Source organism: Polypterus senegalus, chromosome 8 (genome assembly GCF_016835505.1).
Source record: "Polypterus senegalus isolate Bchr_013 chromosome 8, ASM1683550v1, whole genome shotgun sequence".
Lineage (NCBI taxonomy): Eukaryota > Metazoa > Chordata > Cladistia > Polypteriformes > Polypteridae > Polypterus > Polypterus senegalus.
The window spans coordinates 12,496,099-12,508,656 of NC_053161.1; the positions used below are offsets into that span (position 1 = coordinate 12,496,099).

Genomic DNA, 12,558 nt, shown 5'->3' on the forward strand with positions numbered 1-12,558 from the left:
TCCCTGTGGGGTAGAGGAGGTTTGTTAGTTATGAAGACTGCAACTGTTCAGAAAAAGAAATACACTAACCACACTACGCTTGCCTTGAGTGTGTGATGATGTGATCAATTACAGGGATTGTCAATCACTTTAACTTGTATCATTATGCATTTGGAGAAGGAGCTTAGAAGCAGGAAGCAGATGCTTGTTCTCACTCCACATAAACCACGGAAGCAACAAAACAATAGTAATAAAATAAAATTAACGCAAGTTTCAAACAATGTGGCTATTTCTGTACCTGTAACTAGTCTACAGGTAATGCCAAAAAAGAAGTTAATGCTTAAAATCTCCATATTACCCATACAATCATGTGGCTGAAAGCCAAAATCCAGCACTATAAAAGAAAAAGCCCTTATTACAAAAATTACAACATAAAACCCAAGATTCAGACCCAGACTCTACAACCCAATAAAACAACATAACCCAGTACAACATTAAAACTGAAAACATAAAACAAAAAGAATAAAAGAAACCCATGAAGTCCAGCACTGAACACATTAAGGCGAGGTTTATACTTCATGTGATGCAACGCATGCTCCATTGGACGCTCCTGCTATGGAAGCATTTTACTGTTTATACTTGCATGCTTACTTTACATAAATCAAGAAGAATCCACCAGGTGGCAGTATGAGATATCACATTGAGAACAGGTTCTTCTTCGCTGTGTTGTGAATTGCCTGGAAAACCCACTAAATTCCGATGACACCTTACCAAAATATCTCTGAAAAGGATGTTTAATAATTAAATCCATCAATCCAGGGATGCAACCATTCCAGGTAGCAGCGGACACAAAACAAAAACAATCCCTGGATGGGGCATCAGCTCATCACAAGGTACACTAGCATCACTTTAGTGTCACCAAATCTGCATATCTTTGGAAGGAAACTGGAGCACACTGCAGGAAAACATGTAAACTCCAGGCAGGGAATACCAGCAACATGACTCCCTGCGAGACAGCAGCGCTACCGCTCTGCCAAGGTGTCAAGGCCATGTGTGTAATTATTAATAGCATTCATTTAAACGAAATGAACGAATTATCTGTGAAATGTAACAAATACATTAATGCATTTTATCCTGAAAGTGATATCAAGTATAAATCTAAGGATTCTAAATATGCAGAGTTGGAATATCGTACATTCAATATGTTCTGTGTGGTGATCTATTGCTGGTTGCCACTGCTGTCAGGTCAGGAGGAAGCCCCAGAAGCTGAGACTCTGATGTTACATTCCAACTTTTATCACACTGCTAACCTAAACTTTAAACCTCTGGCAGTTTATTGCTTATCTCTTCAACGTTATAGGTCCTTTTCTCCAATTGAAATTATTAAATTTGAAGAAAAACTGAGGTGTTCTAAAACTTTTGCCAGGTAGTGTAATTTAGGACAATTTTTATTTAACCAAACTCTTTAAAACAGTTTTTCTAACATGGTTTTTAAAATCTTGTTTGACAGCGAATTTGTGTTAGGTTTACAACATTTGCATCATTAGCTGGTTATATAAACCTGATAAAAAGTAATATTTAATGGATGAATCAAATTAATTCAAATTTCAAATGTCACAAATTACTGGTGCTTTAATTGTATAAATCTGTCCCTCTTTTTAATTTTGTCCAGACTTTAAGGGTTATGTAAAATCAATTTAGTCAGTTTTGTATTAATCCATTATTTCAAAACTCTTCAATAGCCCAAAAAATTATTGTTTTCACAAGTTGTCTTATAAAAGAGTGATTAAACTTTTTAATGCTTAGCCTGTGTACAAATCCAGAATTAGAAAATTAACTACACTGACGTTGCATGCAATTAATGATAACTATTCAAATATATGACATGTACTTTTATTACATTTGTCACATTTTAGGCAATTATACTCATGAGCATTAATCTGCTTTCAAATGTCAAATAAATGGCACAATGTGGCAATTGCATATTTAGCAATGATGTATGCTGTCTTACCCGTCTTAACTGAATGTCTAAGCAATTATGCATTTCAGTTAATAAAGTAAATATTATATTAATAGGGTGATGTGTTTTGTGCTTCAAAGCATTGAAACATTAAATTTATTTTGTTATTAACAAAACTGAGCAGGTCATTTCATTGATTTTTACTTGCTATGATCTGTTAGCACTGCAAGTGTGTAGTTTCCAATCACATTCTAAGGCCATAACTGTAGATAAATGTAACGTGTACCAAACAACCCTGAACTTTTTTATGGAGGCCAGAAAATGAATATGTGCTTGGACAGACATTTGCAGATGTGCTCATTACCTTAAGAGACTGCATGTGAATCCTTACTTTACTGGGATTGTGTAGGACACTGTATTAAAATGAGGCAAACACGGAAATCATTTCACCCCCTTACAAATCTGTAACACTTCCAAGTTAAACAACTAAAACATATGTCTGGTCAGTCATATTTTCTGAACTCCATGATAACAAAAAAGTGGCAATTTTATAGCAAGTATAATTCCCACAATTGCATGATGAAATTCTCCTGCCTCAAACACACACTTCTAGACAGGACTTCTGTGGATTTTTCCAACATATTGATTTGGTGCTGTATAATGACTGTGTGACATTTTTATATACAGCTCTAACTAATGTTTTATTTCTCATGTGTTATTGTGTCTTTTAAAGTAATTCATCTACCTGCTGTCATACATAAGTGCAGTACTGACTTTGCCTCTGAAATATTGATACTGTAAAAAAATCTAGTACTGTTCTGTCTTTGGAATTTCGGTATTGACTTGGTAGCCAAGTATCTGTTCTTGTGACATTCCTAGTCAGAGGAAGCGTAGTTATCTTATTTTTTGAAAGCGACATTGTCATTATTGAAAGATGCAGATATTACAACTTTGACAGACTTCATGATTTGTTACTGGAGATAAAGGTACTGTTATAGGACACCAAAATATCTACAGTACATTAATGCCCCCCCCAAAGCATTTTCACAACATTTCCAACATGACATATTCATTCACTAAAACAGATGGGAAAAATGTTTTACCGATATTTGTAACATATTTCCGACAATTACCATTTTCATCGTCTATGTGGACAAACATTTCGAACTGTTAAAACCTTTTCTGCATAAAATTTTTAAATGGAAACCGGGCTACTGTTGCTAGCTTACATAGGAAGAGGAAAGTTGGTCTGGGTAATGATAAAAGCATGTAAAAAAAATAAATCATCATTTCCTAATCTTTTAAAATGCAAATACTCATTTTTGTCATAAAATCTCTGAAAGGCACAATCCCCGTTTGTTTTTCAAATCAGAGACTTGAAATTTTGCACTTGGGTACTTCTCATCCCAGAACAGAACCAACTACTTATGCAATTCAGTTTAAATTTAAAGTTGTCCAACAACAAGTAGCTGTTTCCATAGGCAATTGTCTAACTTAAGATGAAAACAGGCTTACAATATCAACATTGTACAATAAACAAACCTATATTTAAAATGACTGTTACAAGAGCCATTAGACAAACCATTGAATCACTACGAGTGCTTTTACATGCATAAACAAAGCCAGGATGAAGGGAATAACCTGGTTAAGGCAGAAATTTGTATTTTTATTTAACCTGTTTTCATGGCGCAAGTATGTTTCTGGAATGTAGTTAAAACTGCACAGAAGGTGGACGTCCAACATGCCAAGATGCCTCCCCCCTGAGAACAGTCGTTATTCACGGGAAGAAGGCTGAAGTGATGCACAGCTACAAGTGGGAGTTCACATAAACAACAAACTGGGCTGGTCCGACAACACAGTAGCACTGTACAAAAAGGGCCAGAGCACAATGTACTTGATAATTGAAACTCCTGTCTTTTAATGTATGCAGCAAGCTGCTGGTATTTCTACCCGTCCAAATTAGCCAGTGTGGTGTTCTACACTGCAGTCTCCTGGGGAAGCAACCTGAGCCAAAAAAAAGCACAATGCCTGAACAAATTTATCAAGCTTGTGCCATCACAGGGCAAACCCAGAACACACTGTAAGCTGCTGTGGAAGAGAGGATAGTGCCAAAATTGGATGTCATCACGAAAAATCTCTTCCAGAAGGCAAGCTCTTGGGAGCACTTTTAGCCATGGGCCCATTCCACCACAGTGCGCTAAGAACCACCTCTGGGGTTCTTTTGTGCCCACTGCTAATTTATCTATCTATCGATTGATTGGATGTACTCTCTGTCCAGCAAGTGTGTAATTTTTTTTTTGTTCCTTTTGCTGCATGCATTTGAATTTCCCCATAGCATTAACAGTTTAGCTACTTGGGGGTTTGGTCGGGGGGAGTTAAAACGTCAGTATTAGCTGCGATGAACCCAAAAAAAAAAAAACAAAAACCAAACATGAACCCTGTGATAAATACATTTAGTCCTTCATGTGTTATGGAATGTAACAAAAAAAAAAAAAAATCTTCATACATCCTCAGCCACCAATGATTTGCAGTACGAACACACTGGCCACTGCGTTACCCAATCACGCAGTTTCAATGCATCTATACCATGGGTTGGAAGCATGATCTGATAGTATGGTGGGTGTGACAACGCATTGTCTCGTGTACAGCCTCCTCAAGACTGCAGAGCCAGAAGACAGTCTTACATCAGAAACAGCATTAAAAAGGAAAGTACAAGACGTCAAAACTTAGTAAAGGGAAGTCTGCCATTTGGCAATCATCTTCAATTGGTATCGATGGTGATGGCAATCATGTGCCATCCGCTTGCTGCAATAAATATGCGAACATACAGTGGACACAAGTCAGGCACCTCAGGATTAAAGCGCCACAAGTGTGCAATAGCAAAGGATTAAAATAAACCGATATTTTTGCCAAACCTGTCAGAAGTAACAACTAATGCTGAAAGCAATGTACAGGATAAATGCGTGGATTTTGTTTGCAAGGATATAGGGGCTTTAAGGCACAGAGTCTGGCAAGGACTACAGTACATTCAACTTGCAGTACCTGGTTGACATGGCAGCCAAAACTGGAAAGTCTGAAGTTTAAAGAGATGACTGTATTGTGGCACATGGTTGACAAAGCCAAAAACTAAGAAAGGGTACTGTATATGACCTGCTAGAGACCGTTAATTATGGATGTGCTGTCGCAACTGATATTTGGACCAAAAACTTTGAGGAAACCTACTTCATACCTGCTACCCACTGTATCAATGAAAGCTACAATCGTGTGTCAAAGGTGTTTTTATGTGACTCCGTTTGAAGCAAACACAAATTAAACAGGTAAAAACATTCATGCTTTTACACCAGCAGTGATGGAATAATCACTCACAGTTGCACAGCTTCTGGATGGTGTAAAAAAAGTTAATTATTTTAAAACATACTGGACAACAAGAGTAGTGACAAAAGTCACTAACACAGGTCTGTGGAGACAAGATAGAGTGCTGAATTTAGTGTTGCAGCAATTTGATGAATGGCCAAATCAACAAAATGAAACAACTGTGCTCTCTTTACTGAAACCGTTCAAAGATGCAGCGACTGACTTAAAATCAGATATTAAAGAACTAGCCAATAAACTGTTTAGAACCAACTCTTATCCACATGCTCTACAAAGTAGAATATTTCCCAGCCCAAAGCTTCCGTTTCTTCTTTTACTTAAAAGGATTGCAAAGTCAAAGGAAATCAGAAGAGATTTGTAATTCACAATTTAACCTAATTGCACTAAAGAGGGCATTGAAGTTCATTGGTCAGCTGTTAGCAATTCCCTCTTCCTAACAGAGTTTGCCAGCAGAAAATGAGAGGCCAGTATGTTCATCGTGCTTTACTTTGTTACTGCGTGCTGGTATTAATAATAAAAAAGTACCGTGAGAAAGTGGGGAGTATTTCTTAAGCTAACAGTGTTGACTAGAAAAGCATCACGTTTTAATCTTAAACTTATGTGAGACGTACTTAGTACCCACTTTCCATGTCCGACCCACATTTTTGTGGAATGAATAGCAATTATTAACATAGATCATACTTTATTGCAATATAGTATAGTAATTGGTTGCCTACTTACAAAGCTTTTTAACAATGCTGCTTACACTGCTCTTTTTTGTTCCTTTCTGTAAAAAAAGTGCAAACTTGTGTTCAGAAATGATTAATTAAATCCCATTGGAAGATCTGTATTAAATACTGATGAGGCATAATCGTTGCAAAAAAGAAAAATGGAAAACTGGACCAAAGATAGGAAACCTTCAGCCACCTCCATGTACAAGATCATGTTAACAGGCTTATAAACCACTTACTTGGGTCTGGGACTGTAAAGTCTTTGTATTGTGTATGCTCTAAAGGAAAGCAGTGTTTCAATTGGTACAAAAGATTAGCGGTATTACTTGTCTTTGTGGGAATACCCTTTTGACAAAAGTTACAGTGTACACTACTCTACTTCTTGTCCGACTTTAAATAGCCAAAATATCTCCACACTACCTAATTCTTCACACCCTTCTTTTTAAAAATGCCCTCGTCTTTTGAACCTTAGGCTGTGTCTGTTGGGGTGTTTTCTTCAGTAACACCGATTTTTTGTTTCACATTTTCGTTAACATTTTCTCTTTTATCTCGCTCACACTCCTAACATACTGGCATGCATGGCTGAAGTAGCCTAAACATTAACAAGTGGGCTGCCACTATCTATGCGTCAAATTAGTCTGATGTGGTTGTAAATCAATTCCAGCCACACGATTGGTTCGGCGCACTGCTATTCTCATTATCACTGGCTTTTCACGTTGCCTGTCAAAACATGAATGTAATGAGTTCTATCAACCATGTCACACTTCTCTTCAGGAAAATTTTATGATAATTATCGCTTTATCGCCAAGCCCTACAAAAAGTATTTAACTGGATATCAACTCGCAACAGTTCTAAGACCTATAATTTATTACATTTAGCCCTGGTTTCTGGTTTAACTACGAGTGAACCGACAAAAACATTTTTTAAAATGTATCCAAGTCCATTAAAATCCTGCATAAAAAGAATTTAATACAAAATTTGCAAAAGATTTCAATTTAGTTGGTCCCATTTTAAATAAATTTTGTACCTTCACAAACAGAAGCATTACAATGCTTTGCCGACACTGTTCTCCCAATACTGAGAAAAATGCAGAACTGCAACCGGTTAGTCTTTATTCGGTTTTCTTGCAGGAAACATCACAGAAAAACAAAATTTAAATCAAAGGAATTTTTTTACTGTATAAAATATGTTGAATTACAATCTGGTAACAAACTACTTAAACCTGTGCTATTGGGGACATTCCAAATTCCTCTATTACAGGAAATGTTACTATTAGTATACTTTCATGATGTAAGCACAGCTTTTTATACTTTTTCAGCATAGTGATTGTGTTATACAGACTTCAGATTTAATTGGATTATTAGGCACTCTTCTTGGTTGATTGAATTCATACCATTTAAATAGAATAAAACCTGCACAAGTGTGCATACAGTACTCAGGATTCTGAGCTAGGACCCGTTTTGTCTCTTTAAAAGAATGGTGACATGCTGCAGTTGTTCCGATATAAATATAAGAAATTCACTGTGCTCGGTAGACAATATCTAATACTATATATTGCTATTAGATGTATTTTGTAAACAGAGCAATTTTGCATGAAGTTTACACTAACCTGCATGTATCTATCAAATTGTACAATCTTTAACTATTATCTAAAAGGATGAAAGAAAACATCTTTAATCTCAGAAAAAGCAAAGAAAATTTAGTTTGAGGTAATTCTACAAAATGAAATTCAATATTGACGATTGGAACAATTTCTTAATTTCCAGGATAAAGAAAGTATAGCGTATTTTCATTTGTTTCCAACAGAATTGGCTATTGCAATGCTTTATGTTTAGGCTTGTCAAATTGTTAATTTGCTACATCTAAATCAAAACATGGCAACAGGACATTAAAAGGTAAACAAAATATGTGAACAGTTATCTTTGTGAGAGTGCAACCAACCTCGGGTTGATGGAACACAACACTTTTCTTTAAAATTAAAAAAAAAAAATAAAGCTCTTTTTCATTCCATACAGTTGACATAGTTAAAGATGTTAAGGTTTGCATTGTGTGTGACTTGTATGGACAGAATTATAAATGACTAAATTAGAGGGTCAGCTCAGTTCGGACAGTCAGAGAGTGCATTGGTTTGGGCATATGAAGAGGAGAGATGCTGGGTATATTAGGAAAAGAATGTTAAGGACGGAGCTGCCAGGTAAGAGGAGAAGAGGAATGTGTAAGGAGGTTTATGGATGTGTTGAGAGAGGACATACAGGTGGTGGGTGTAACTGGCCCAATACAGAGAACAGGAAGATATGGAAAAAGATGATCTGCTGGGGGGCAGCCAAAAGAAGAAGACTACAGTTTATGAGGTTTGTCCAAGTGTGTATATTTTGTTTTTGCATCATGTAATCTTGTGTTAGAGAAAGTATTGCAAAAACAATGATTCAAAGAATGGTAGAATGAAGATGTTTTGTTACTTTTTTTTAATGAAAATTTAAACTGAATAATGATGGCTCAGTTTAGGGGGAACTTATGGTTGCCAATATTTAAACCAACCAATTTCTTAATAGATCATTCCCTGCTTAGACCAAAAACTTTACTGAGTTAAACCATGTATATTTTCCACCGTAGTGTAACATTAAAAATAACCTAATTAAATATACACAAAATTGTGTTTCATGTATCTAAACAGTAAAAAAAATTGTACATATATCAATGCTTTTAATAAAGCAAGAGCATGCAAATTTATATTTTCTTTATCTTTGAAACTTTAACCTGTAATTAATCAAGATGTTATGAATCCCCGCCACTGCCAAAAGAGATCCTACTCTGTTGGGCCCTTGAGCAAGGCCCTTAACCTGCAATTGCTCCAGGGGCGCTGTACAATGGCTGACCCTGTGCTCTGACCCGAAGGGGTATGTGAAAACGAACAAATTCCTAATACAAGAAATTGTACAAGGCAAAATAAAGGAAAAAAATAAATAAAATACATTTTTGAACTAAGAAGGTACTTCAGTGCCTTATTCTCATTGTACAAGTGGACATATTTTTAAAAATTAAAGATCTTGCAGGCCCCTTCCTTATTTAGGTTCGAAAGGGTTGAATCGGTTCTTTTGTACTTTGCCACATTTTATGACGGTGAAGCAGCAGCCTGACAAACACTTGAAAAGCATGGAAGCTCTTCAGATTTCCTTCCCAAAATTGAAAGATGTCCATGTAAACGGGAAACTACAAAATGACCTCTTAGCAAGCAGAGGTGAATTACTTGACACCCCATCCAGTGCTGGCTAATGTATTATGGCAGATGCTGTAAGGATGTGTATCAACAACAACAATCCTCACCTGGATTAAACTGGCATGATAATGTATGGATAGCATACACTTTCTGCTGGGTATTTTTTAACATGAATATAAGGAGAAGGTTTAGTCACCGATTAGAACACGGTTATATTAAAAACTGAAGCAGGCTCCAAATAAAAAGATCACGGAAGTGAAAACACCCCAAAACAAGAAAGAAGGCAGACTTAAAGTTTAGTAACATAGTATATGGGTTGGAGGAAAAGTCATCCAAAAGCAGTGAATTCCACTTACTAGTATGAATAGCTGTGTGTAAGGGGTTCAAGCCACACTGACTTCTTTTAAATACCAGAAAACATTCTATTATTACTATAACCACATTCTTTTAGTTTGGACAGAATCAATATAGGAATTGACCCTGAATGGACTGAATCACTTACATTATGAAAACTTAAAACCAACCAAAGACATACATTGCCGGTGTGAAAAAAAGCATCGCAGGCAGGAAATTCTTATTTCAAATACTGTAAGCCAAAAAAAACAGCTTATCACACCAACACATTACTGTGTATAGAACTCAATTAATATCGTAACATGCAACCAGTTTATTATAAAACGAAGGTATGATAAAAATAATGATACGTTTAAGATGCATTTCACCTTATAAGTACAGTGCAATACTGTATATTTAAACGCTTACTGAAATTCACCCATGGAAATGACAGGACTCAATTTAAAACGATATAAACTGCGCCTCTATACCACTTTAGGGAATCGGTCAATTAATGTTTAAACAGTCTGCACCAAGAGACCCAACATTTACTATTATTAGTTTGGTTTATTGCAGTTCACCCTTAATGATGCAATAACTTGCAACTGGCTTTATTTGTAAAAACAATGTACGCAGCTTTCCTCCTAGAACACGAGAGGTGTGGAAGTTACGCTAGCTGACGATTCCAAACTGGCCCGGAAGAAAGCGTTTTCTTTCGGGTGGACTTTCGTCCAGTGCCGCCGAGACAGGTCTTTTTCCCCAGCAAACCTTAAGAAGACTAAGCAGATTTGAGCTCTGTATGCAATCAAACCCACTTAGTGCATGCTGTAATTGTAGCGTTACCTATGTGAATTTCAAAATCAGCTAATTACATACTTAACGATGAAAATGATGAATAAAGCATGCGCCTATCCGTTTCCACACTTACATAAATAGGATTTAATGTAAAAATTTAAAATAATGAGAAAAAGCACATTGCAGTAGACTATTTTCCGGCGAGTCTCCATTGCGTATTTGAAATTACCATTACTAAGAAGAAAGTCGCGTCATTACAATTACAGTACTAAGAAATAAATTACATGACCCCTGATGTTGAATAACTACGAATTTGAAACAAAAATAAAACCCCTTGAAAGAGTCTTACTCGCAACACTAAATGCGACGGATACAAAAAAGACAAGTCGCGTCGGTTGATATCTCGACCGGCACGGAGAAATATAAGAGGGCACAATTACGACGCAGACCCACGCATCCGGAATAAGCTACATCTATCCGTCTCCGGTTTGCAGGTGCTTCAACAATGAAGTTTTATTTTGCAGCATGCAACAGAAATGCAACCGCCTTGACACCGCCCCTGCACAACATACTGTTATCTACAAATTTAAAAGTCACTTTAGGATCATCAGGCTGTCCTTCTTGCATTGTTGCCACAACGAAGAGGAACCATTCTTACGACGGAAAAGGTTTAACATCCTAACATAAATAAGCGCGCCTCTTTGAGTAAGAACGTTCTGACAAAAGGACAGTAAACTATGAAGCCGCTAACAACACGTGGCAATAGCTTTAAGCCCGTCAACACAAGCATTGAGTACAACTTAGTTTTTCAGTTGTCTCAGATACTGCTTAGCATTTTACAAACAGAGCCTCTCCACTCATCCTACCTCTCCGTAACCACCGCCATCTTGGATCAGTTCTGACCTTTGCCCCCCCTCCCTGTGTTTCGCTTCTCGTCCGGACACGTCAGCCTCAAGTGATTGGTTGAATTGATTCTGTATCCACCCCAATATAAAGGACTAGTTGCGCCACGAGGCTGCTCATACCTCTGAAAATATGGATAAATTATTCTTTAATTAAGTGTTTTCGATAATGTTCTTTCGACAACCAACATACAGAATCAAATAATTATTTAAATTACAGCCAGTCTACATTCGTTAAAAATACCGCGCCAAACACGTATAATAAAATGTATTTTAATCCACAGTAACACTGCACTTCAGGATGTGATATATGTTGCTGAATCTCAAAATTTGATTAGATTACGGGTAATATTTGCATTACAACAAGGAAATACAAACATTACGAGGTTAAACAAAAACAAGAGGTTAAAAATATGTACAAACGTGGAGTTTTATGGAAACTGTTCTGTATTTATGATAAGTTCCGCATTGCGAGCCGGTCCTCTTTGAAGGAAGCTATAGAAAAATAACCCAAAGTCCGATTTAGCGTAAACCGCACTAATTAAGGCTGTTCATAAGAAATGTAATGATCTACGTCATGAAGTAGAAGTATATAATAAACAAGAATAGTTGAAATAAATATTTGAAATATTAAATGTGCGCTTCAGTTTTAATGTTTCAAGTTTAAATATTCTTGATTGTAATAGAAATACATGCCATTTTTACCCTCTAATAGAGTTCCATTGAGGCTTGATCTCTAGTAAAAGGTCAAAATAACATTCTTAATCACTGACCTTGACATAGTTTAAAACAATACCCCATATGCTAATGCTGGAAATTAGTCATTTTTAAACCTTCCGGGAGTGGATCTTAGTGGGTTAGTGCTACAAAGGCAAAGAACGAAATATATTAAATATTATCGTGTGTGTTCAGCACCCTTGAACTAGCATAAAACAACACTCTACATGCCTCTATTACCGATCCTCATTGTTTCAAAGTTTTATTAAAGTGTGTAAATTTGATCCCCCATATCAGATTGGGGAGAACCAATGGGGGCAGTTGATGTGGCACAAAAAAACCTATGACCTTATGATCATTTTTTAAATAATGCCATCCAAATATTTCTTAAAAGTTGTCAAGGTGCTTCCACTACATGTCTCAGTGGTGTGTTGCACTTTCCCTTAATCTCTACTCAAGTATAAGATTTATCCTTAACCTGAAAGAATTCTGCTGCACCTTCTGTATCAATGCCTTTGAGCATTTTGAATATCTGGGATTAGGTTCCCACACAGTCATCTCTACTCAAGACTA

General features: G+C 36.4%; 1 protein-coding gene across 4 annotated transcripts in view; it reads right to left on the bottom strand.

Moving 5' to 3' along the window:
* The window catches only part of ganabb (glucosidase II alpha subunit b), a 184,665-nt gene that overhangs the window by 142,924 nt on the left and 29,183 nt on the right, over window positions 1–12,558 (bottom strand). The window contains exon 1 of one of the 4 annotated variants that reach the window (XM_039760752.1): window positions 11,233–11,316. The exons of the other annotated variants lie outside the window; for them this stretch is intronic. Coding sequence (XP_039616686.1) covers window positions 11,233–11,252 — 20 coding nt within the window. The 5' untranslated portion in view covers window positions 11,253–11,316. Of the gene's footprint in view, window positions 1–11,232; window positions 11,317–12,558 lie in introns of those variants that run through there. 4 annotated transcript variants of the gene reach the window in all.